General features: G+C 45.3%; 1 protein-coding gene across 1 annotated transcript in view; it reads left to right on the top strand.

Moving 5' to 3' along the window:
- TMEM242 (transmembrane protein 242) overlaps positions 1 to 23,382 on the top strand; it is a 32,069-nt gene that overhangs the window by 8,298 nt on the left and 389 nt on the right. The window contains exon 3 of the mRNA XM_006868452.1: positions 6,547 to 6,684. Within this exon, the coding sequence (XP_006868514.1) occupies positions 6,547 to 6,684 (138 nt within the window). The remainder of the gene's footprint in view (positions 1 to 6,546; positions 6,685 to 23,382) is intronic.

Here is a 23,382-nt window from a genome sequence, read left to right as displayed (position 1 = left end):
ATCAGATCAATCCAGGGAAGTGAGGAGAGACCGGGTAGTAAATGATAGGTTTTACTCTGGAGCGATGGGCGCGTTTGGAACTAGGTCCAGATTGAGGTTGCAGAACATTGTGTATGTACTACATGTTCACTATAGAATGGTTAATTTATGGTATGTGAATTTCACCTCAGTAAACTTTTATTTTGAAGAAGATAACTAGATGCATGCTGGTGACAGTCTTACAATCACCTCTCCAAGATACAAAAAGCTCCTACTCTCAGCATTTGCCACCTTCTGTGATGTCAGTATGCCCTCATGGGCAATTCAAGCTATCAGCACACTGTCCCGAACAGGCTTGTGATGAGATTACAGTCCGTACAAGCTGGCCCAGCACACCACGCACTGAATGGCCTGCATCATCATGAAGACTCAAAGCCAGACACAGGAGCATTCTGTTTGATTTCCATTTACATGAAATTCCAGAGGGGGCATCTAATACACAGGGACAGACTAGATCAGTGGTTGCTTGGGACAAAGAGAGGACAGGATGGTAGAAAGGAGGCGCAGGAAGCTGGGGCAGTGGTAGGAATGTGGTGGTGGTGGTGTGCCTTCGAGTCAGTTCAGACTCACAGTGACCTTGTATAGGGTTTCCGAGGCTGTCAATCTCTGCAGGAGCAGAAAGCCTCATCTTCCATGTGCTGGTGGTCACACCTGTATCAGTCTGTGAAAACCCATTGAAGTAACAGCTGCAAACACATCACAGTTAATATGAACAAGACAAAAATTACAGGGACAGAACTGTGGCATGAGGAGGAAAACACTTGATCTCTCAGAGGAAGGGGGGAGACAAGCTGAGTCTAAGTCTGGGAAGAGATGTGTGACGTACATCAATGTAAGGACTTTATGTCTGTAGAACACCTGGAACCTGGTGGAAACTTAGTAGATGGTAGCTGTTAATGAGAAACTGAAAAATATAACCAGTGACCCCCACTACCTGACTTTAAGGCATATTAAAGTAAAGCCTCTGATTGTAATTGTATTGTATTCATATAGTCAGGATACAGGTGTGGCTCATTGTCGAAGAAAACAGGATCAACCCAAATCAAGTTTACTAGGTATGGGGATAAGGTCACTGAGAGAAGAATACATTTAATGACTCCCAGACAGCAGACATTATCTAGAAGCCAAAACGTACCTCTAACAAAACACTGCTGAGGCCTGACAGTTGTTTTCAGATACTTAGAGGATCGCCTCCTGTTAAGTTGGTAAGTACCATGGAGTTGTGTCTGACGGGTCTGAATCGCAGACTATTGTTAACAGCCCAGTGCTGACCCTGCAGTGCTGCCATCCCAGGAGGGACCCAGGTAGTCAGCCGGGTCAGGCTCTGCTTGCTGACAACAGAAATGTCCCGGCAGCGGACTGCAGTGCTTCCAAAAGCAATAACCACGCTGTCACTGAAAGCAAAACCAGAGAGACTCATGGCGCGCCCCCCATGTGTTACTGCACTCCATAGGGTGTTCGTGGCTGCTACCTTTCTGAAGCAGATCAGACCTTCCTTCTGAGGTGTTTCTAGAGAAGTTCAAACTGCCAACTCAACCAACCTTTGTTAGTAATCTAGCATTTACCTGTTTGTGCCTCCCAGGGAGTCCCACAGGAAGCAGAGGGACTTAAAAAGATACAGATAAAGAAGGAATATTGTAATTGTGACTTCTAAAGTCTCTTCCAAATGTATGATTCAGTAATTAACTGTATTTTGGTTTTCAAAGTTTAACTGTGAATAAGAAAGACACACCTCCTGAATGCTGGTCAAATGCTCTTTAGAGGACAGTCTCCAGGGTTGCCCACCCACTGCATCACTGGGTCAGTGCCAAATCATATCACCCTTTGAGGCAGGGTTTCTGAGTCAAATCTTTATGGGAGCAGACTGCCTTATATTTCTTCCAAGGAGCAGCTGGTGGGTTTGAACTGCTGGCCTTGTGGCCCAGTGCTTAACCCATTATACCACCAAACCTCCTATCTCTAGAGTTGTGGTTATATGCCACTGAGGCAGTTCCAACTCAAAGTGACCCTGTGTAGGGTTTTTGAGGCTGTAAATCTTTATGGGAGCAGAAAGCCTTATCTTTCTCCCACGGAACAGCTAGTAGGTTCAAACTGTGGACTTTGTGGTTAGCAGCCCAGTTCGTAGTCCATAGGCTACAGGACTCCTTACTGTCAACTAATTTATGATAGGAAGAGCTCATAATAAAACAGCAAACTAGTCAAGTCTGACAAACATGAGGGAGCTGAAAGAATGTTTTGTAGTAAAAAAGGTGATATTTTATGAGCATGTGCTGCGTCTCCATTTCTACTGTTTTATGAATAAAATAATACGAGAAACTAGGTTCTATGAAGAAAAACGTGGCGTCAGGATTGCTGGAAGACTCATTAACAACCTGTGATATGCTGATGATACAACCTTGCTTGCTGAAAGTGAAGAGGACTTGAAACTTTTACTTATGAAGATCACAGAGCACAGCCTTCGATATGGATTACATCTCAATGTTAAGAAAACAAAAATCCTCACCACTTGACCAATAAACAGCATTCTTATCAATGGAGAAGAGATTGAAGTTGTCAAGGACTTCATTCTTCTTGGATCAACTATCAACACTCGTGGAAGAAGCGGTCAAGAGATCAGATGAAGTATTGCATTAGGCAAATCTGCTGCACAGGAACTTTTTAAAGTGTTGAAGAACAGAGATGTCAGCTTGAGGACTAAGGTGCACCTGACCCAAGCCATGGTATTTTCATTAACCTCATATGGATGCGAAAGCTGGACAGTGAATAAGGAAGATCGTAGGAGAATTGATGCCTTTGAGTTGTGGTGTTGGAGGAGAATACTGAAAGTGCCATGGACTGCCAAAAGAACCAATAGCTCTGTTTTGGAAGAAGTGCAACCAGAGTGCCCCTTGGAGGCCAAGATGGCTAAGCTTCGTCTCTCATACTTTGGACACATTGTCCAGAGAGAACAGTCGCTGGAGAAGGATGTCATGCTGGGTAAGGTGGAGGGTCAGAGAAAAAGAGGAAGACCCCCAACGAGATGGATCAGCCAGGTGGCATCATTGATGGTGTCAAGTGTGGCAGCGGTAGTGAGGTTGGCCCAGGATCGGACATTGTTTCATTCTGCTGTGCATGGGGTCGCTATGAGTCGGTTCCGACTCGATGGCACCTGACAACAACGACATGAATAAAATGACATAGGTGGGAAAGCTTCACAGCATGTAACAGCAGGAGCACTTGGAACATTTCTACATGTACAATCAGAGACACTGTCGGCATGCATTCCTGCAGCCGCGCAGCCACCCTGCCCTCGTTGTCTGGGCTCTTCCTCCCCCAGACCATAAGCTCACTGTTCCTGAGGTCCCTGTCTCTGCTTTCCAGCTGCTGTTGTCAGTCTGACCCCGTGTGTCTAGAAGTCGGAGGAGCACAGTGCCCAGGACAGACAGCCTTTCCTAGTGATGCTAAACTGTTGTTCGGTTAAGATGATCTCATGTTTAAGCTTTAAAGATTATTTCAGGGTAATGGTTTGGAGGGTTCATTAATCCTCCGTGACTCCAGAAATTCTGAGTTCTGTGAGAACTGAGAATTCTCGTTTCCTTTTGGTAGGGATTCCTCTGTAGAATCTTGGATCGAATGTTCAGTAATGGTAGCTGGACACCACCCAGTGCTTCTAGTCCCACAGGAATGGAGGCAACTGGTCTTACATTGCAGTTCCTCCTCTTCTTCACAACTCTCCTTCTGTCTTGCTCCAGGTGAAATAAAGACCACCTGTGCTTTGTTTGGCCACGTGTGAACCTTTGATGGCCACTTGAGAACTTTTGAGGCCCTAACGAATTGGGCTGCAAACCGCAAGGTCAGCAGTTCGAAGCTACCAGCTGCTCCACATGAGAAAGATGAGGCTTTCTGCTCCCTTAAAGATTTACCACCTCAGAAACCCTGTACAGGGTCGCTATGGGTTGGAACTGACTCGGTGGCACTTAACAACAACAAGCGTGCAGTGAACTAGGAGGTAGAACAGAGGCATTAAACACATTAATACTGTTAACCAGTATGTTTCATGAAACTGAGGCCTCAAACCTCCAAACCAAGGAACCAAATCCCATGAGGGGTTTATTTGTACATAAGCAGCCCCAGCTTATGTGAATATACATATATCACACTGCTCTTGGCTAATTCAACTTATTGACAACAATTACAAGAATCCACTGTACAACCTTACCCGCACTCAGTGCAAGGTTTCAATCACTGTAAACTGCGAAAATGTCTTTTTACATAGAAACAAGTTCATAGTGTCAGTTAGGTCAAAAATAATCATTCCTCGGGAAACTTCAAATACGTGCCTTCCGAGAAGCAAAGGAAGAAGTAACAACTTAGAGGCCAACTTGAAGTTTTCAGTTTATATCATCGGACAATCTCTTTGATATCTCATGTGAGTAAAGCTTTGCTAAAGGTAATACAGAAACGGCTACAATCATACATTGACAGAGAACTTCCAGAGGTTCAAGCCAGATTCAGAAGAGGCTGTGGAACGAGCGATATCATTGTTGATGTCCGATGGATCTTGGCTGAAAGCAGAGAATATCAGAAAGATGTTTACCTGTGCTTTGTTGACCATGCAAAGGCTTTCAATTGTGTGGATCATGACAAGCTATGGGCAACATTGAGAAGTATGAGTATTCCAGAACACTTAATTGTGCTCATGAAGAGTCTGTACCTGGACCAAGAGGCAGTTGTTCGAACAGAGCATGGGAACACTGAATGGTTTAAAATTAAGAAAAGTGTGAGACAAGGTTGTATTCTTTCACCATACTTATTCAACCTGTATGCTGAGCAAATAATCCGAGAAGCTAGGTTCTATGAAGAAAACATGGCATCAGGATTGGAGGAAGACTCATTAACAACCTGCGATATGCATATGATAGATACAGCCTTGCTTGCTGAAAGTGAAGAGGACTTGAAACATTTACTGATGACGATCAAAGAACACAGCCTTCAGTATGGATTACATCTCAATGTAAAGAAAACAAAAATCCTCACCACTGGACCAATAAACAACATTCTTATCAATGGAGAAAAGATTGAAGTTGTCAAGGACTTCATTCTTCTTGGATCAACTATCAACACTCACGGAAGCAGCATTCAAGAAATCAAACGATGTATTGCATTAAGCAAATCTGCTGCACAAGACCTTTTTAAAGTGTTGAAGAGCAAAGATGTCAGTTTGAGGACTAAGGTGCAACTGACCCAAGCCATGGTATTTTCAGTAATCTCATATGCATGCGAAAACTGGACAGTGAATAAGGAAGACCATAGAAGAATTGATGCCTTTGAGTTATGGTGTTGGAGGATAATATTGAAAGTGCCATGGGCTGATAAGAGAACCAATAGGTCCCTTTTGGAAGAAGTGCAACCAGAGTGCTCCTTGGAGGCCAAGATGGCCAAACTTAATCTCTCATACTTTGGACATATTGTCAGGAGGGACCAGTCTCTGGAGGAGGATATTATGTTTGGTAAGGTGGAGGGCCAGAGAAAGAGGAAGACCTCCAACGAGGTGGATTGACCAAGTGGCAGCATCGATCGACTCAAGTGTGGCAACAGTAATGAGATTGGCCCAGGATCGGGCAGTGTTTCATTGTGCTGTGCATAAGGTTGCTATGGGTTGGTACGGACTTGATGGCACCTAACAATAACAATAAGTATGACTGTGATTGTGTGCCATGGAGTTGGTTCCAACACATAGAGACCCTGAATAGGATTTCTGAGGAGCAGCTGGTGACCTTGAACCACTGACCTTGTAGTTCAAATGGCTTTGCAGTCTGGCACATTAACCCACAGTGCCACCCCAGGACTCCATGCTCCATGCTAGTATGTATGTATGTATGTATATATATATATATATATACCCACACACACAGAGAGAGAGAGAGCGAGCGAGCGATTATGAATCGGGCTGTGAACTGCAAGGTCAGCAGTTCGAAACTACCAGCAGTTCCATGGGAGAAAGATGAGGCGTTCTGCTCCCGAAAACATTTACAGCCTCGGAAACCCTGTGCAGGGTCGCTATGGTAGGAACCGACTCCACGGCACTTAGCAACAACAATATATATATATATATATATATATATATATCCATTCACAGCCTATATATATATATATATATATATATATATATATATATATATCCATTCACAGCGCCCCCTGGTGTAACAGAGGAAAACTGTCCCAGAGGGTTTCCTAGACTGTCATCCTTACAGGAGCAGATGTCCAGGTTCTTTGTCCCACAGAGTGGCTGGTGGGTTTGAACCACCAATCTTCCTGGTAGCCAAGCACTTAACCATTGTGCTACCAGGGTTCAACTGGTACTTGACCAAAGCCATGCAGTCAGTAAGTAGCAAAGCTGGAATTTGAATGAGGAGAACTTCAAAATCCCAGTATCATGATGTTGACACAAAAAGTAGTTCACTTTCTCTAAGTACTGACCTTTCTGAATGGATTGCTCTCACCTTGACCTTTCTGTCTTTGTCTCAGGGCAGTATGGCCACGGCTGCCTTACCAGAGAGCGGATCTGCCCTAGCCTTGCGAGCACTGGGCTGGGGCTCCCTTTATGCCTGGTGTGGAGTTGGTGTGTTGAGCTTCGCCGTCTGGAAAGCTTTAGGAGTTCACAGTGTGAGTAACAACAGTTCTGTGCTGTGTTTCTGGAATGCTCTTCTTCTTTCTGCAGCTGTTGTTAGTGCTATTGAGTAGGTTCCAACTATAGCAACCCTGTACAGGGTTTCTGAGGACCAGTTGGTGGGTTTGAACTGTTGCCCTAGTGATTAGCAGTCCAGCGCATTAAGCTGCAGCGTCACCCCAGAACCCCTTCTGTACTCTAGCTCTCCCTTATTTTCACATGTGACCACTGTTTTCGAAAGTGATTGCAGGGAAGTTGACAAAATTTTGATTAGTAAGTGGCTACTTCTCCTTACTAGGAAATCACTAAGTCAGTATCGTTGGATAAGGACTAATTCATAGGTGAGTCCTGGTTGGCGCTGTAGGGTAAACACTGGTCTACTGACCAGGAAGTCGGCAGTTCAGACCCACCTGCGCTGTTGGAAACTCAGCGACACTCAGCCACAACAGCAGTGCATAGGTGACCACATAGGTGACACTGGTGGTCTGTGGTGACTGTTAGGGTGAGGTGGGGTCCTGGTACGGAGCTGTACCACAAGCGCTCGACCTCAAGGTCAACACCCCTCTCCCCACTACCCCCCCAGCATCTCCTCAGAACCCCTATACAGTTTCACTATGAGTCAGACCGACTTGATGTCACTTAAAGCAACAACAACATTAAAGTAAACACTGAGCTGCTAACTGCAAGGGCAGCCATTCACACTCATCAGCCCTGGGCGCTCCATGGGAGAAAGATGAGGCTTTCTGCTCCGTAAGGATTGACACCCTTGGAAACCCTAAACAGGGGCTCTGTGAGTCAGGGGTTGGTTTGGTTTTTGATATCAGCCTAAAGGTTGGCTGTTGAAACCGACGCAATGGCTCCATGGAAGACAGGCCTAGGGATCCATGTCCGTAAAGACTTGTTACTAAGTGCAGTCGGATCAGTTCAGACTCAGAGTGACCCTGTATAGGGTTTCCAAGGAGCAGCGGGTGGGTTTGAACCGCTGACCTTACAGTTAGCAGTCTAGTGCTTTTTTATGGTGCCACAAAACCCTATGGAGCAGTTCTGCTCTGTAACACATGGGGCGGCGTGAACTAGAATGAACTCAACAGCGATGAGTGTTTTTTTTTTAACAAATTCATACATATCATACGTAATGTGGCTTTGTGATGGCAAGTCGATTCTGCCTTACAGTAGGCCTTGTTCTTACTGTTCTTGGTGTCTTCATGTTGATTCTAGCTCATAGCAACTCTGTAAAGGATTTCCAAGGAGTGCCTGGTAAGTTTAAAACACCAACCTTTCAGTTAGAAGTCTCTGCTTAGCTTACACGGCCACACCAGGAACCCTTAGCTCTGTGTCAATTGATGTTGACTGCTTGTTTACTAAAAGATTTAATTTGTGACAACCTCCTGTGGTGTTTGATATCCATGTGTATCAACACCTTTGTAAAATATTTAGCGCATTTAGAATTATTTTTTAAATTCTGAATGTATTACTTATACATTACTAGGAAATCCAAGAAGAACATGTGTGTATGCCATTAACTAACTAGTGGACATTTAAGGTATTTGAAACTCTGACATAGTTTCTATGATATAGAAGAGTCATTAGAATGAATCAGTCCAAATTTTGCTAAACCTACAAATTCATTGAATTGAATGCTTTCTAAGCTGGACTGATCTTTCCATTTCTAGAACATGTGCTCCTTTATTTTACGGGACTGGTAAGAGGATTCTTGTCTAAATAAAACATTTGGGGAGGAAGATTTTCGGACAGGCGTTGTTGACCACATTCTCTTCTTACTTTAAGGTGAGACACTACACACACACCCTCTTCCTACAGTCTCGAGGCCTGTTCCTCTGCTCTCTGTGTCTGACGTCTCACAGAAAAACCAACCCACTGGGACCATTTACAGGGCATGTCTCTAAGACCTCGGCTTCCACTAACTAGTTTGCACATTCTGAAGAGCATGTGGGTCTTCCCTGAAGCACAGTGGGCTGTCCGGATCTTAGGTTCTAAGTTTAAGCTTTATCCTATGACCCCTTCCCTGAGGCCTGTAGACAGCAATATGGTAGGTTTAACTTTGTAGTTAGAGTTCTGATAATAACCGTGAGACTTCACTCAGATAAGTGACAGATTTATATCACCATGTGCTGCCTCTTGGAAAATTTAGTTCTCTTTCTATGACTAAGGAAAAAAGGATTCATCAGAAAATGTTGAACAAAGTGGTCTAGTTCTGCACACTAAAATAATTGGTGTGCTCATTCTAGATAAATGCAGGAAAACTGAAACCCATTTTAGTGGATATTCCAATAACTGTTGGTTGCTGTTGTTAAATGCTGTCGAGTCTGCATTCCTTAGAAACTCATAGAGACCCTGTATAGAGTTTCCAAGGAAAGGCTGGTGGGTTTGACCTTGTGGTTTGCAATCCAATGTTGATCTTAAAGTGCCACACCAGAACGCCTAATCCAGAACTCCTAATTGTTGCTGTTATTGTTAAATGCTGTTAAGTCAGTTTGGACTCTTAGCGACCCTGTATAGGGTTTTTGAGGAGCGGCTGGTGAATTTGAACTGCCAGCATTGCCATTCAAACCGACCTTGTGGTCCAGTGCATTACCCCACAGCGCCACACCAGAACTTCCACTTTGCTGGTGTCTAAATCAGCTCAGATAGAAAGGCGCCATCTGATGGCTGGCTGAGAAGCAGGTTGTGTTCATTCCCTGTTTGAATCCACAGCTCCATCTGCTGGTCTGAATGGGAACTTGTCTCACTGTGGTTCAAGACCAGTCCTCCCTGGCCATGCTGGTTGCTGTCAAGTGGATTGGCCTCATGGCTGCAGTCTCCTGGCAACCCTGTGTGTGCAGGAAGCGCTGGGCTCCGCGGAGCTCTCAAGGCTCTGACCTTTCAGAAGTGCTGTGCTCCGCGGGGTTCTCAAGGCTGGGACCTTTCAGAAGCAGGTTGCCAGGCTTCTCTTCCAAAGTGCCTCTGAATGCTTTAAGCGGCCAACACTCTGGCTAATAGGCAAATAATTAACCATCAGCATCACCCAGCACTCCTTGCTGGTGTTAAGTACCATTGAGTCGGTTCTAACTCATAGTGATGCTGTATAGGGTGTCTGAGGGGCAGTTGGTGGGTTTGAACTGCCGATTTTGTGGTTCTCCTACAGTGCCACACCTGGACTCCCCAGCACTCTTCGGTTCCTCCTTAAAACCACTGCCACCAAGTCAGTTCTGACTCACAGCAATCCTATAGGGTAGAGTAGACCTGCGCATGGGATTTGAGTTTGGGAATCCTTATGGAAGCAGACTGTTGATGGGTTAGAACTCCTGACGTTTTGGTTAGTAGTCTAATGCTTAACCCACTGTACCACCAGTGCTCTCTAGTTTCTTAAAAGTGTTTAGGATTTACTCTCTGTTCATTCATAATTATGGAATCTCATTTAACATATACTGTATCTAGTACATTCAATATACACTGGTATTTGACACAGTGTTGTTGTTGTATGTTGTTGAGTCTATGCTGACTCAAAGCGATCCTGTATAGGGTTTCCAAGGAGTGGCTGGTGTGTGGGAATCGCCAACCTTGCAGCAAGCAGTTCAGTGTTTATCTTATAACATCACACAATGATACCTCAATTAATCCGAGGTTCCGAAACAGAGCTGGGGGAGCAGTCCTGTCAGCTGACCAGGATTTAGTGGGGGGCCTCCCTGCTTGGGTAGGGATCATTGTAGGTTCTTATCACTTCTTCTCCTAGCTCCATCCTTTCTACCTTGAACAGCCTGCAGACCAGAGAGCGACTTGATCATTCAGTTTGGTTTCAATGATTACTTTACACTGGACAGTTTTCATTGGTTTATGTCTGAAGGTGCATTACTTTTATCACAGTAGCTTATGTGTGAAAAGTAAAACAGGAGCATTTTATGGTGTATGGTTTCTGTGGCACTGTAGGATAAGCACTGGACTGCAAGGTAGTTTGAACTGCAAAGTTCGTGGATCAAACTCGCCAGCCACTCCTCAGAAATCCTATACAGAAGTGGGGGAATGTCTGGTCCACAGGCCATATAAGGCCTACAAAATCATTTGGTCTGGCCCAGCCAAGACAACTGCAGTTCTAGCCATCATGTTGTTTTTGTTGTTGTTGTTAAGTGTCATCGAGTTGGTTCCGATTCATAGTGACCCTGTATAGGGTTTCCAAGGAGCAGCTGGTGAGCTCGAAACACTGACCTTGGAGTTCAAACCGACCTTGTGAATTGAGTGATAGTTTACATGGGAGAACTTTGGTTTTACACACTGTTTCATTGCAATGATTATAGTCTCTATGCATCATCATTCAACAGTGTTTGCTTCTATTCCCTCTGTTCTTATATAGGGCACATTCTGCAAGCTTGGCAGGCTAATTTTTAAGTTGATGATTTTGTATGGCCCATGAATGATGTTATAAATTTTGGCAGAAAAAAGGTCTCTGGTAGTATAGTGGTTATGAATCAGGCTGGAAACCTTAAGGTCAGTAGTTCCGTGGGAGAAAGATGAGACTCTCTGCTCCCATAAAGATTTACAGCCTCAGAAACCCTGTACAGGGTCACTATGAGTTGGAACCGACTCCATAGCACATAACCACCACCACCCTTGCTATGGAGTCCTAGTGTGAACTATGGATTAAAGCATCAGACTGCAAAGCCGTCGGAACTACAAGGTTGGCAGTTCAAGCTCACCAGCTGCTCCTCAGAAACCCTATACAGGGTCGTTATGGGTTGGAACCAACTCAACGGCACTTCACAACAATAACAACAACCCTTACTATACAGGCTCACTTTATAACTGCAGCTGCTAGGAGCCCTGGTGGCACAATGGTTAAGTGCTGGGCCACATACTAAAACCCACCGGATAAAGCCTTGGCCGTCTGCTCCTGCCAAGTTTACGGCCTGGGAGCCGTATGGCGCAGTTCTCCTGTGTAACACACGAGGCCGCTGTGAGTCAGAATCCACTTGATGACGTGCAGCTGTGCACTGGGAAGTTCCAGGCTGGTGGGAGCTGAGCACATTGCTTAAGAGAGCAGAGGTCTTCTATTGAGAGAACATTGGTAATAACTGCTCCTCACATGGTAAATATGGAAAGGTGTCGGCACTAACCGGTAATGCCATCACAAAGTAATGGATCAGAAGGAATGAGCAAGCCAGGCCCCTTGCAGTTACAGTTACATACATGAGACTCAAGAGCAGAGACTTGTGAATCATTTACTTCTCAGTTTTACCGATGGGTGAAAGGGTGGCTGAAGAGGTTAGGCTGCCTTGTCATCCTCGTCTCCCTCCAGAAGGAGAGGCCATGGGTCTGTAATCAACGACCCCGCCAGGTACGACAGGCTGTCTGCTCTTGTAGTAACTGGCTATAGACCGAGTCCTCCGTCTACTGCGCTGAGGTGACTATTGTCCCAGCACTAGTGTGTACAAGCTTGAATACATGTACATGCCGCCCTGAGCAGGTCTTGTCCTCCTAGGAGCTAAAACCTCAGTAGTAGAAGGGACATAACATGGACAACAAAACCATGACTGAAAACATTCTTAGTTATTGCGAAAGATTTTAAATTGATGTGGACTTTGGGTATATTTATTATTTGGCAAAAATATGTTCTCACTGTTCTTTAAAGAAATCAAACAATGCAGAAAAGAAAAGTATAAACAAGAAAACGCCTATCACCCGAAATCCCACTAAATTCGTTTTTAACAGCAGGAACTACCTTCAGACCTGCTTCTTTAGGCATATTTCCGTAACTGTACAAGGAAAGCCAGAACTTCTGTAAAGCAGAAACCTCTCAGAGAAGGAAGACGTGGGTATTAACCACTGAAATGAGCAATAGGAAAGTGGTAAGACTGCATGTACCCCGTCAAACTGGAGCCCCAGAAAAAGGGCAGCCCCTGCCTGTTTGGCTCTCACAGGGCTCACTGTGCACAAATGCTGTTTCCCTGCATGCTCTGCGCTGGCCCTCTGCACGGTGGGTAAATGACTCCATGGCATTCTACCGTGCGCTACAATTTACCTCATCAGTCACCTGCCACTGGGCTTTCAGACAGTAGGTTTTCTCTATTAACCCCCACAGCGGTCCTCTGTAGGCAGGAGCCATTTTTTCTTTATTCTTCTCATGATCAAGACATTTGTCCTAAAGACAGAAGAGGTTATTGCTGAATCAAAGTACATTTGAATCAGGTTGTTGGTTCCTGTTGCTAAATGGCCTTCCCGAAAAGCTCCTTCCGTGTAGAGGCCATCAGCAGTGGCTCCCGTCTCCCAGAACTGTGGGCCACTCTGACAGGTGGCACAAACCTTTCTCCCTCCACCGTGTCTCTGGGGGTCTCTGGGGTGGAAGTTTGGGCTTGTCTTACTGCAGACCTCTCTAGGCTTCCTTTCTCCCAAGAAACAGAAGGTAAACCTGCACATAAAACATACATCTTAACTGTCTTGTTGTGAAGTGCCGGCGAGTAGTTCCCGACTCAGTAACCCTGTTTGGTGTTTCTGAGGAGCAACTGTTGGGTTTGAACTGCCGACCTCATTGTTCACAGTCCAGAAGTTCGTGGTTCACAATCCAGTGTTGTCTTTCCCATTCTAAGCACAATCCTGTAAGAGTGTAACATCAGCCCTTTCCTCTGGGACCGATTGGAGGCGCTCTGACAAAGGGCGTTTCTCCACCTCTTGCAGATTCTCTACTAAGTATAACTTCTGTGTGACTATTTAGACTCATTTCCTAAGTACCTTATAGCCAGTCTAAGGTGTTTGCTAATTATTATCAAATTGCTTTCTTTTGACTTTTTTTGTTAATCTCAGCCTTTACCAACATCTTGGTGTAGCTCTTAAAATCCAGGACCAAACCAATAAATCCAGGGATTAGGATTCAGTAGTACAGGAGTCCTGGTGTGACCCTGGAAGGTAAGCACTGGACAGTTGTCTGCAAGGTTGACAGCTCAGACCCTCCAGCCCGTCCTCGGAAACCCTGTACATGGTTGCCGTGAGTCACAACCAACTCGGCAGCCCTTCACAACAACAGACTCATAGGATCCCTGGTGATGCAGTGGTTCAGGTGCTTGACTGCTAACCCTAGGTGGGTGGTTTGAGCCCCCTCCAGCCACTCTGCAGGCAGTGAGTACAGCCTCGGGAGCCCTAGGAGCGGGTTTGACTCTGACCACCTGTCACCACAGTGTGAGTCGGAATCGACTCCATGAGAGTGGGGCTTTTTGTTCAATGAATGAATATAGGAATGAACTAGTTAGTGTAGGAATCAACTGTGCCTTACTAGTGTAGGAATAACGTCCTAATAAGATTCCTAGTGTGGTGCTGCTGCTTAATGGGCTGGACTGCCAGGTTGGTCTGAACCACAAGGTTGGCAGTTCAAGCTCACCAGCCACTCCTTGGAAACCCAAACAGGGTCGCTATGAGTTGGAACCGACTCGACAGCACTTAACAACAGCAACAAGAGATCTTTCCAAGATGTTAGTAAAATGTGAGATGGGCAAACTGTCAAAGGAAAGATTTTTGCATATTCATGTCAAGCAAGGTGACCTTGGTGGGTGCATGCTAGGACCCCATGTGAGATGAGACTGGGCACGCTTGGGGGTTTTAACCTCGGAGGAGGCTGAGAGGTGAAGTAACCATCAAGTGCTGCATACTTCTGAGGGGTCCGTGCCCCCAGTGGTGGAGGTCTGCAAGGGAAGCCTGAACTAGCCTGAAGTGCATCCTGCCAAATCGAGGCAGTGCTTCCAGAGACTTCTACCGGCACCTGCCTCAGGGAGCAAGCTTCCATCTGCTTGATTGCAGCCATGCAGGCTGGCTCTGGAACAGTGCCCTCCTGGTCTGGTGCAGAGAGTGCCGTCAGAGGAGTACTGGGGCCTTCAGATAGAGGAAGGGTGAAGAGTTTTCCTGGAGTCATCATTCCGTTAACTGGCAGCGCACGCTTGACTCATGAGAACATCTCTTAGCCCTCACTCACTTGGCGCGAGGCTCCGGTCTGTGTGTGGCGACAGAGATGGACTCAAAGGCACTTCTCTGTCTGAAGTGGGAGGTTATAGCTGTAGTACATTAACAAAATAAAAATCCCAAGGGGAGAAATCAGCTATTTTGGTATATTTTCAAGATACCTCTTTAAAAACCCCATCAGTGTCCTTTCCTAAGTAAAACAGATCCCCAGGCACTTTCTGAAGTGGGAAGGTGAGCATTGAGTAGGGAGGTGAACTGCCAGGGAAGGCCTCACTCCACCAGAGGGAAGGGAGCTTCACTTCGCTCAGGGTCTTGGTTTTTTGTTTTATCCTTATTTCTTTAAATAGCATAAAAAATTGTACCCACGTGTGCCTATCTCACTAAATAAAGTCCTCAGAGCACATGTCTTTAGAGTGTGTCTCCTGAGGTTTGTTGTAAAAGGGGCCCACTATTGGTGGTGGTAGCTGTTACGTGTCTTCGAGTTGGTTCTGACTCAACAACCCTACACACAACAGAATGAAACACTGCCTGGCCCTGCTCCCTCCTCACAGCTGCTGCCATAGTGCCAATCTATCTCACTGGCGGTCCTTCTCTTTTTCTTTGATCCTTCACTTGACTGGTCTCTCCTGACAACATGTCCAGAGTATGAGAGACAAAGTCTTGCCATGCTGACGTCTAAGGAGCATTCGGTCTGTATTTCTTCCAACCCAGATTTATTTCTTCTTTTGGCAGGCCTTGGTACTTTTAATATTCTTCAACACTGTAATTCAAATGCATTGATTTTTCTGTGGTCTTCCTTATTCACTGTCCAATTTTCACATGTATGTGAGCCCATTGGAAATACCATGACTTGAGTCAAGTGCACCTTAGTCTTCAGACTGTTTCCTTTAGTGGTTAGATGGTAATAAACATTTAAAACCCCATGAGAAATGTTTTCTTAATATATGATCTTATGTTGATACACAAGGTGTTGTCAAAAATTTATGGAAAAATTCCATTATCTTTTACTTTCATTTTTCTACAAACTTTCTGAAGACGCCTCAGTTTTTGCTAGGTGTCATCATGTCAGTTCCCAGTCATAGTGTCCCGATGTACAACAGAACGAAAGTGCTCAGGGCATCTTCACAAGTATGTGTCAGCCTGTTGTTCCAGCTATTGTGTCAATCCATCTCGTTGAGGGTCTTCCCTCTATTTCACTGACCCTTCACTGTACCAAGCATGATGTCCTCCTTTAGGGACTTGTGTCTCCTGACAACATGTCCAAAGTGCAGAGACAAAATCTCACAACCCTTGCTTCTGAAGAGATTCTGGATGTACTTTTTCTAAGACGGATATATTTGTCCTTCTGCCAGTCCATGGTGCATTCAGTATTCTTTACTAATACCAAAGTTCAAAGACTTCAGTTCTTTATTCTTTATTCATTGTTCAGTTCTCGCAGGCATATGAGGCTATTGAAAATACCATGGCTTGGGTCAAGCACACTTTTATCCTTAAAATTACATCTTTGCATTTGAACATTTTAAAGGTCTTTGGCAGCCAATTTGCCCAGTGCATTGTGCCATTTGATTTCTTGACGCTGCTTCTGTGAACATGTTGATACTATTAATATATACACATATATCCCATTATTCATCTACTGGTGTGTCAGAAAATGACGTACTCTCTCCTATTGAATTTTCCCAACTGAAATATTTTTAGTAATCTTTGGAAGAAATCTGATATGCCAAGTTTTTTCCACTGTGTAAATTGTGCAAAACATAATCTAGCTTTTTTTTTTTTTTTTTTGATAACGATACAACAGTTACTTGCTTCTTGTGTTAACAGTTTCTGGACTTTACTAGTTCTGCCTTAGACTTTATATACTTTTTTCTTGATTCTACTTTGGCTTTATTTTCTGTTCTAACTGTTGTACTTACTCTCCAGGTGCTACTGTCTGAGCGTAAGTCAACAATACTGTCACAAAACCCGTGGAAAGCTTTATTGAGATAGGCCGCAGTATGGCGCTCTGGTTCGCTGACATCTCCGTGTGTACACTTCTGAAGGCGGTGTGTATACTTATCTCAAGGAAATACCACGTGCGGCTGTAGAGGCCGTCAAGTTCCAAGTCCCAGGGTCCTTTGTAAGGCTCAAGGCTTCTCCTGGCTCCCATAGTTCCTTCAAGTGGCTTATGAGCCCCTCTCTGACCTGTTCCTGTTGTTCTTCAGCTCAGCGGGTTTTTTCTTCTTTCTCCATTTTTTTATGGTGAATTGAGTGAAGGATCACAGAGTAGATCACCAGTTTTACGTTCAACAGATCATCTACATCTTTCATTACAATGATTGTGATCTCCTCCGTTTGCAGTCAGCTAACGGTATTGACTTCTAGTCACTTTAGCTCATGCTCTCCTCCCAGTGTCTTCTGCGACCTGCATCTTTCCTGTGCCAACATCCCTCCAAGTTAACATGCGTCTACCCTCTGGTTTAACCCTCCCAGTTAACATGCGTCTACCCTCTGGTCTAACCCTCCAAGTTAACTTGCGGCTGCCCTCTGGTCTAACCCTCCCAGTTAACATGCGTCCCTCTGGTCTAACCCTCCCAGTTAACATGTGTCTGTCCTCTGGTCAGTGAATCACTGGTTCCTCACTGGGGCACGTTACCACTAGAAGACATCTGGCAATGTCCAGAGACAGCCTTGATCACCATAACTTGCGTGAAGCTGTGGTCCAGTAGGCAGAGACCACAGGTGTCCTGCAATACATGGACAGCCTCCCACCTAAAGAATGATCTGTCACCAGACGCTGCCGTAGAGTCTAGCTGTATCCTACATAATTCTCTGGTCACACGTTCCAGTCATACTGGAAGGCCATCTTCTCTGACCCTTGAACCTGCCCACCCCACATCTGCAGACTGTTGTTTGGTCAAGTCTTTGGACAAATGAATTATTAACTTTACAGATGAAAGGTCATCTGTTTTAGCAGCCTGGGGTTTGTAAAGGTGACTCAAGTTTCTACCTCAAATTGAATATATAAAATGTCTTCTTCAGTTTTTTGGGGTGTTTTTTTCCAGATAAATAAAACTGTTGTTATGAAGAATGACAGTATGACTTCTAATGCTTAGTCAGTTACAGAGGGAGAAATGGGGGAAATTGATAAAACGGCACCAACATGGTCAAACGTCATCTCTCGTACTTTGGACATATTATCAGGAGGGACCAGTCCCTGGAGAAGGATATCATGTTTGGTAAGGTGGAGGGTCAGAGAAGAAGAGGAAGACCCTCAACGAGATGGATTGGCCAACTGGCAGCATCAGTGGACTCAAGTTTGGCAACAATAGTGAAGTTGGCCCAGGATCGGGCAGTGTTTCATTCTGCTGTGCATAAGGTCGCTATGAGTCGGTACCAACTTGATGACACATAACAACAACAACAACATGCAAATTAAAGCCTATGGCCATAAAGTAATATTCAATTTTAGACATAACTTATTGTTGTTGTTGTCAGGTGCCATCGAGTCGGAACCAACTCATAGCGACCCCATGCACAGCAGAACGAAACAATGTCCAATCCTGGGCCAACCTCACTACCGCTGCCACACTTGATGCCACCTGGCCAATCCATCTCGTTGGGGGTCTTCCTCTTTTCCTCTGACCCTCCACCTTACCCAGCATGACATCCTTCTCCAGCGACTGTTCCCTCCGGACAATGTGTCCAAAGTATGAGAGACGAAGCTTAGCCATCTTGGCCTCCAAGGAGCACTCTGGCTGCACTTCTTCCAAAACAGATCTATTGGTTCTTTTGGCAGTCCATGGCACTTTCAGTATTCTCCTCCAACACCACAACTCAAAGGCATTAATTCTTCTACGATCTTCCTTATTTACTGTCCATGACATAACTTAGAATATTTAAATACAAACTAATGAATTTTAAATTACTTTTGTATTTTGTGCCACATTGAAAAAGTTTTTTTTTTCCTTTTTAATAATGAATATAAGTGGCTCTTTTACATTGCATCAAAAATTACGAATAAGGAAATGCCTTTAAAGAACGAAAGTGAGATTTGGGTAACCCATTTAATGTGTTCGAGTAGCTTGCCAAGTCAGCTGAGAACATTTAAATCCCATCGCTAGGACACTGATGCCAGGGTTGCTGTTAGGAATGACTGCCTACCTTTATTCTATTGGAAGGAAAGCATTCAACCCTGCTTCCCCAGCATTCACTGCATACTGACTAAGGAAGAAACTCTCAGGCACTGGGGTTTTCAAAGACCCCACATAAGGCTTTGAAAGTGATATTGATGTTAGTACCTGTCATGCGCAATAGAATTACAGTCTAATGACTTGTTTCAAAACGACATATTGTGATTTTTTTCAAATCACAAAGATGACTGTATTCACATACTTACATGCTTGTGAGTATCCAGTCTATTTCAGATCAGCTAATACTATTAATTACCACTGTTTTCATTTTGGCCTTTTTTTTTTTTTATTCAGGGTTTCATGCCCTGGTTTTTGTTTTTACAATCTTTCCAAAGAATGAAACAGCTTAAACACGTTAAAGGATAAAAATACTCTCTCTGCCATTGCCTATTTGTTTTGCTGTGCTTCTTGCACTGTAGAATGAATTTTGTATGTGACCAGATTTAAAAGGCACAGCTTTGTGTTTTAACTTGGTAAAAGCTGGGTATTGACTTTGAAAAGTGTTAAGACATCTTTTAGCTTTCCAGTTTTATTTAAAATTTATGCATCAACCTTGTCAGGGAACCCCAAATGGCCCCCATGCACCATTTGAATCCCCCCTTTATTCAGAAGTCTCTCACCACGTGAGTGCTCCAGCCCTGCCTTCCCATAGTCCTCCAAGCCCATTGTCATCAGGTCGGTTCTGACTGATGGTGACCCTGTGTGTGACAGAACAGAATTACTCCACAGGATCTTCTGGCCATCATCTTTAAAGAAGCAGATCAACAGAGCTTCCTTCCACGGTGCCACTGGGTGGCTTTATGTGGCCACTTGTTACCCATTTATACCACTTGTGACCTTTTTAACCCTCAGCCTTACCCATCTCTGGGCCCATCTTTTACTCATTCTTTGCTACCACAAACATTTACTGAATCCCTGTCCTTGTGCCAAGCGTTGGTCTAGGGGACAGGGATGTGTTGGTGAATCCAAAGGGACCTTGTAGTTGTTATGTGCCACTCAGTCAGTGACCCTATCTCTGGACACTGCCCAGCCCTGCAGCGTCCTCATTTACTGCTGTACTTGAGCCCATTGTAGCCACTGCACCAGTCCATCTCTTGGGGGGTCTTCCTCTTGTCTTTATCAAGCATGATCTCCTCCTCCCGATCCCTCCATATACATCCAAAGTATGTGAGACACAGTCTTGCCATCCTCACTTCCAAGGAGCATCGGGCTGTACTTCTTCTAAGTCAGATTTGTTTGTTCTTCGGGAAGTCCATGGTACATTCAATGTTCTTCACCAACATCATCATAATTCAAGGCACCAGCTCTTCGTTGGTCTTTCTTATTCGTTGGCCAGCGTGCATATGAGGCAACTGAAAATACAAGGCTTGGGTCGGGGGCACCTTGGTCCTCAAAGTGACGTCTTTGCTTCATTTTCAAGAGGTCATTTGCAGCAGATTTGCCCAATGGAATACATTGTTTGATTTCTTGACTGCTGCTTCCAAGGGTGTTGATTGTCATCCAAGTACAATGAAATCCTTGACAACTTCAGCATTTTCTCCCTTCAGTGGTCTATTTGCTGGGATGTTTGTTTTGTTTAGGTTGGGGTGTAATCCATAATGAAGCTGTAACCTTTGACTTTCAACCATAAGTGCTTTAGGTGCTCTTCACTTTGGGCAAGCAAGGTTGTCTCATCTGTAGTGGCAGTTATAAATAATCATAATTATGCATGATAAAAGGATCCCTAGTGGTACAGTAATTAAGCAGTTGACTGCTAACTGAAAGGTTGTCAGTTCAAACCCACTAGCCGCTCTGGGAGAGAAAGTCTTTCCTTAAACATTTATAGCCTTGGGAACTCCATACAGCAGTTCTACTCTGTCCTAGAGTGTTGCTACAGTCAGAATGGACACCATAGCAGTTGGTATGCATGACAAATCTGTAATGGACAAAATACAAAGTAGAATGGTGGTAAAGGATTTAAATGTTTCATTTGACTTGGGGATTGGAGATGGACATTCTGAACTGGGCTCCTGGGTTGAACAAGGAGGAGGGTAGAGCTGGGTAAGTCTGGGTGGAAGGAGGTGGGGCTGGGGTGAGTCTGAGTGGAATGAGTCATGGGACTTAGTAGTGACCCCCCTTGGGCTTGTGCCTTCGTCTCCTACTCCCCCTCCTGAGCGTGTATCTACCGCAGGGAGCTGTATTCCTGTCATTAGCTAGACTGTCACTGCATGTTGAGTAAAGAACTTAGCTGGGCTTTCAACTTAGGAATAATGCACCTCCTCAGACCACGTGTCACCAGGCAGCTGCTTGTGGGTTTTGGCGCTCTTGTGTCTTGGGTGAACAGAGCTTTGGAGGGAGGAACGTGCATCCCTTCAGCTCCCTCTGTGTTCTTTTCTTGAGACTAACTGTGAAGCAAACTTTGGTTTTTTTGGGATGTTTTTCATTTTGGAGGGTGCTATTTCTCTCCCCTCAAAATTAATGTATTTGTAGCTAAGGGGGACAACTGAAGCTGTCAGAGATTGTATTTCTGAAGAGGTTCAAACTCTGGAAAGAAGATTACTCTAGAAAGAAGCCATCCAGCTAAAAGTCTCTCCATCCTTAAATTCCATCCTTAAGAACACATATCCCGTGTCAGAGGCCCCAGTAGAGGAAATGGTGGGAAAAAGCCTTTCGTTGTTGTGAAGTGCCATTGATTTGTTACCAACCCATACAGATCCTGTATCGGGTTTCCAAGGAGCAGCTGATGAGTTTGAACCGCCAACCTTGTGGTCCAGCACATTAGCCTGCAGCGCCACACCAGACATTTCCAATTATGACTAGGGTCACAGACACCCTAACTATCAAGTCAGTCCTCTGAAAGGACTCCTGAAGTGCTGCGGTGCGGCGGTGGGTTCTTGCTGTGGGTCTCAGCGTCTCTGGGGCTCTGCCCCTCACAGGCCCCCAAGCAGCACAGGGCCTTGGCCTGTGAGCACTGTGCATGAGAAGGGCCGCCTCACAGCTGCCCCTGCGGTGGGCTGCTTCAGCTGCAGGCAGTGTATCCTTGCGCTTGACTAACAGAGTTGGGGGCCAGGAAGTGCAGTCCCCTGCCACACACACAAAAGTGGTGGGTCCTGGCTGCTGGTGACCATTGGTAATATCTACCAGGCCACTTTCAAGAAGGCGGTCACCATTACAAGAGGTACAGTTGGTATGCTTGTCCAGTCAGTGTAGGGGGACCCTGGCGCAGGGCAGGAGCTCGTCCAAATATGTGGCCATCACCACTGGCCATGTGGGAGCCTCGCTCTCTCTGGCCCTTCAAGAAGCTACCGGAATGAGTGAAGGAGAGAAACATTAGAGGCAAATCTCAAATCTGCTCTGATATCTGAAAAGTCCGTTGTATCCAGTCTTAAGATGTCAGTGACAGATTCCTTGGTACACATTTCCCAATTGTTTTGACAGCCCAAAACACCCACGTCCAGTCTTTTCCCAGGTACTCAGGCTGCCTCTAGTTGAAGTCCTCTCACAAAGAGTTTGTCACAGTACACGTAGGGAGATGCAGGGCATCTACGGCCCATCATTGAGGTGGCTGGTACAGTTGGCATGATGGACAACTGGTGTCAGAACATAAGCCACGATGACACCTGACTCTGAAGTGATGCGCTGACAAGCATGCCACGTGAACAGATCCACTATGGGAGCGTGGTTCTTGGCATACAGCCCGTGTTTGATGGTAGCTGGTATGTGTTGAGCAGCTCCTTTGTGTCTCATATACATCATCTTATTTATTCCCAACACTAACAGGCTGTCATCCTGCCCTCTGTCCAGCATACATGGACACCTCCAAGCAGAGAGAGGCAGTGACTCCCCCAGGGGCAGACCTAGGACCTACACAGAGTTCTGTGTGGTGCTGAGACTGGACCTCTAATGATCTTACAAGGTTTGGAATCAACATCTAGAAAGTGATAAGTCCTAAACGAGAAACAGTTGACCTCAAATTAATAAACGTATACATTAAAAAAAACAAAAAGGTGCGCCAACTCCCTGAGCACATTGAGAAAAGGTGATTCCGCTGTTGCTGATGAGACCAGGAGGCTCACCCACCCAGACAGGAGCTGTGCCTACTGGGCTGTGGCTGTGAGAAGGCAGCTCAAGCCTAGTCCTGTGGTGGTTCTGAGGTTATATCTTCATGACAAGGCCAGAGAGAATGCTGTCTAGTGGACACTTTGCCCATCTCCCATGAATCAGTGTGAGCACACCATATTGAGACCTTCCAACTCTTCCGGGGCTCCTAATAAAACCCCTACACAGATCATCCAACACTGCCTGGCACGTAGGCACACTCTGGTCTGTCTGCCATTCAGCAAATGGAGTCAACACCCACCAGGCTCCTCCCTGCTCCTTCGCTCAGCCGTGAAGGTTCTGACTGCATTCATTCATCTACCCAGCGGCAGCCTTACCTGTGAAGGCAGCACATGACCCTCAGTGAGAGGGACTGCATGCCTGGGAGGGTAACAGGTCAGGGCAGGCTGCTTTCCAGATTCGGAGTGGAGCTTTGTGGTTAAGACCCAGTAGAGTTCTACTTGGAAGAAGGACAGAGACGGGTTTCATATCTCCTGCTTGGTAGCT

The sequence above is a fragment of the Chrysochloris asiatica genome, unplaced genomic scaffold (genome assembly GCF_000296735.1).
Source record: "Chrysochloris asiatica unplaced genomic scaffold, ChrAsi1.0 scaffold00117, whole genome shotgun sequence".
In the NCBI taxonomy this organism is placed as follows: Eukaryota; Metazoa; Chordata; class Mammalia; order Afrosoricida; family Chrysochloridae; genus Chrysochloris; species Chrysochloris asiatica.
The sequence above is the reverse complement of the archived record's forward strand: the minus strand, read 5'-3'. Positions and strand labels throughout refer to the sequence as shown.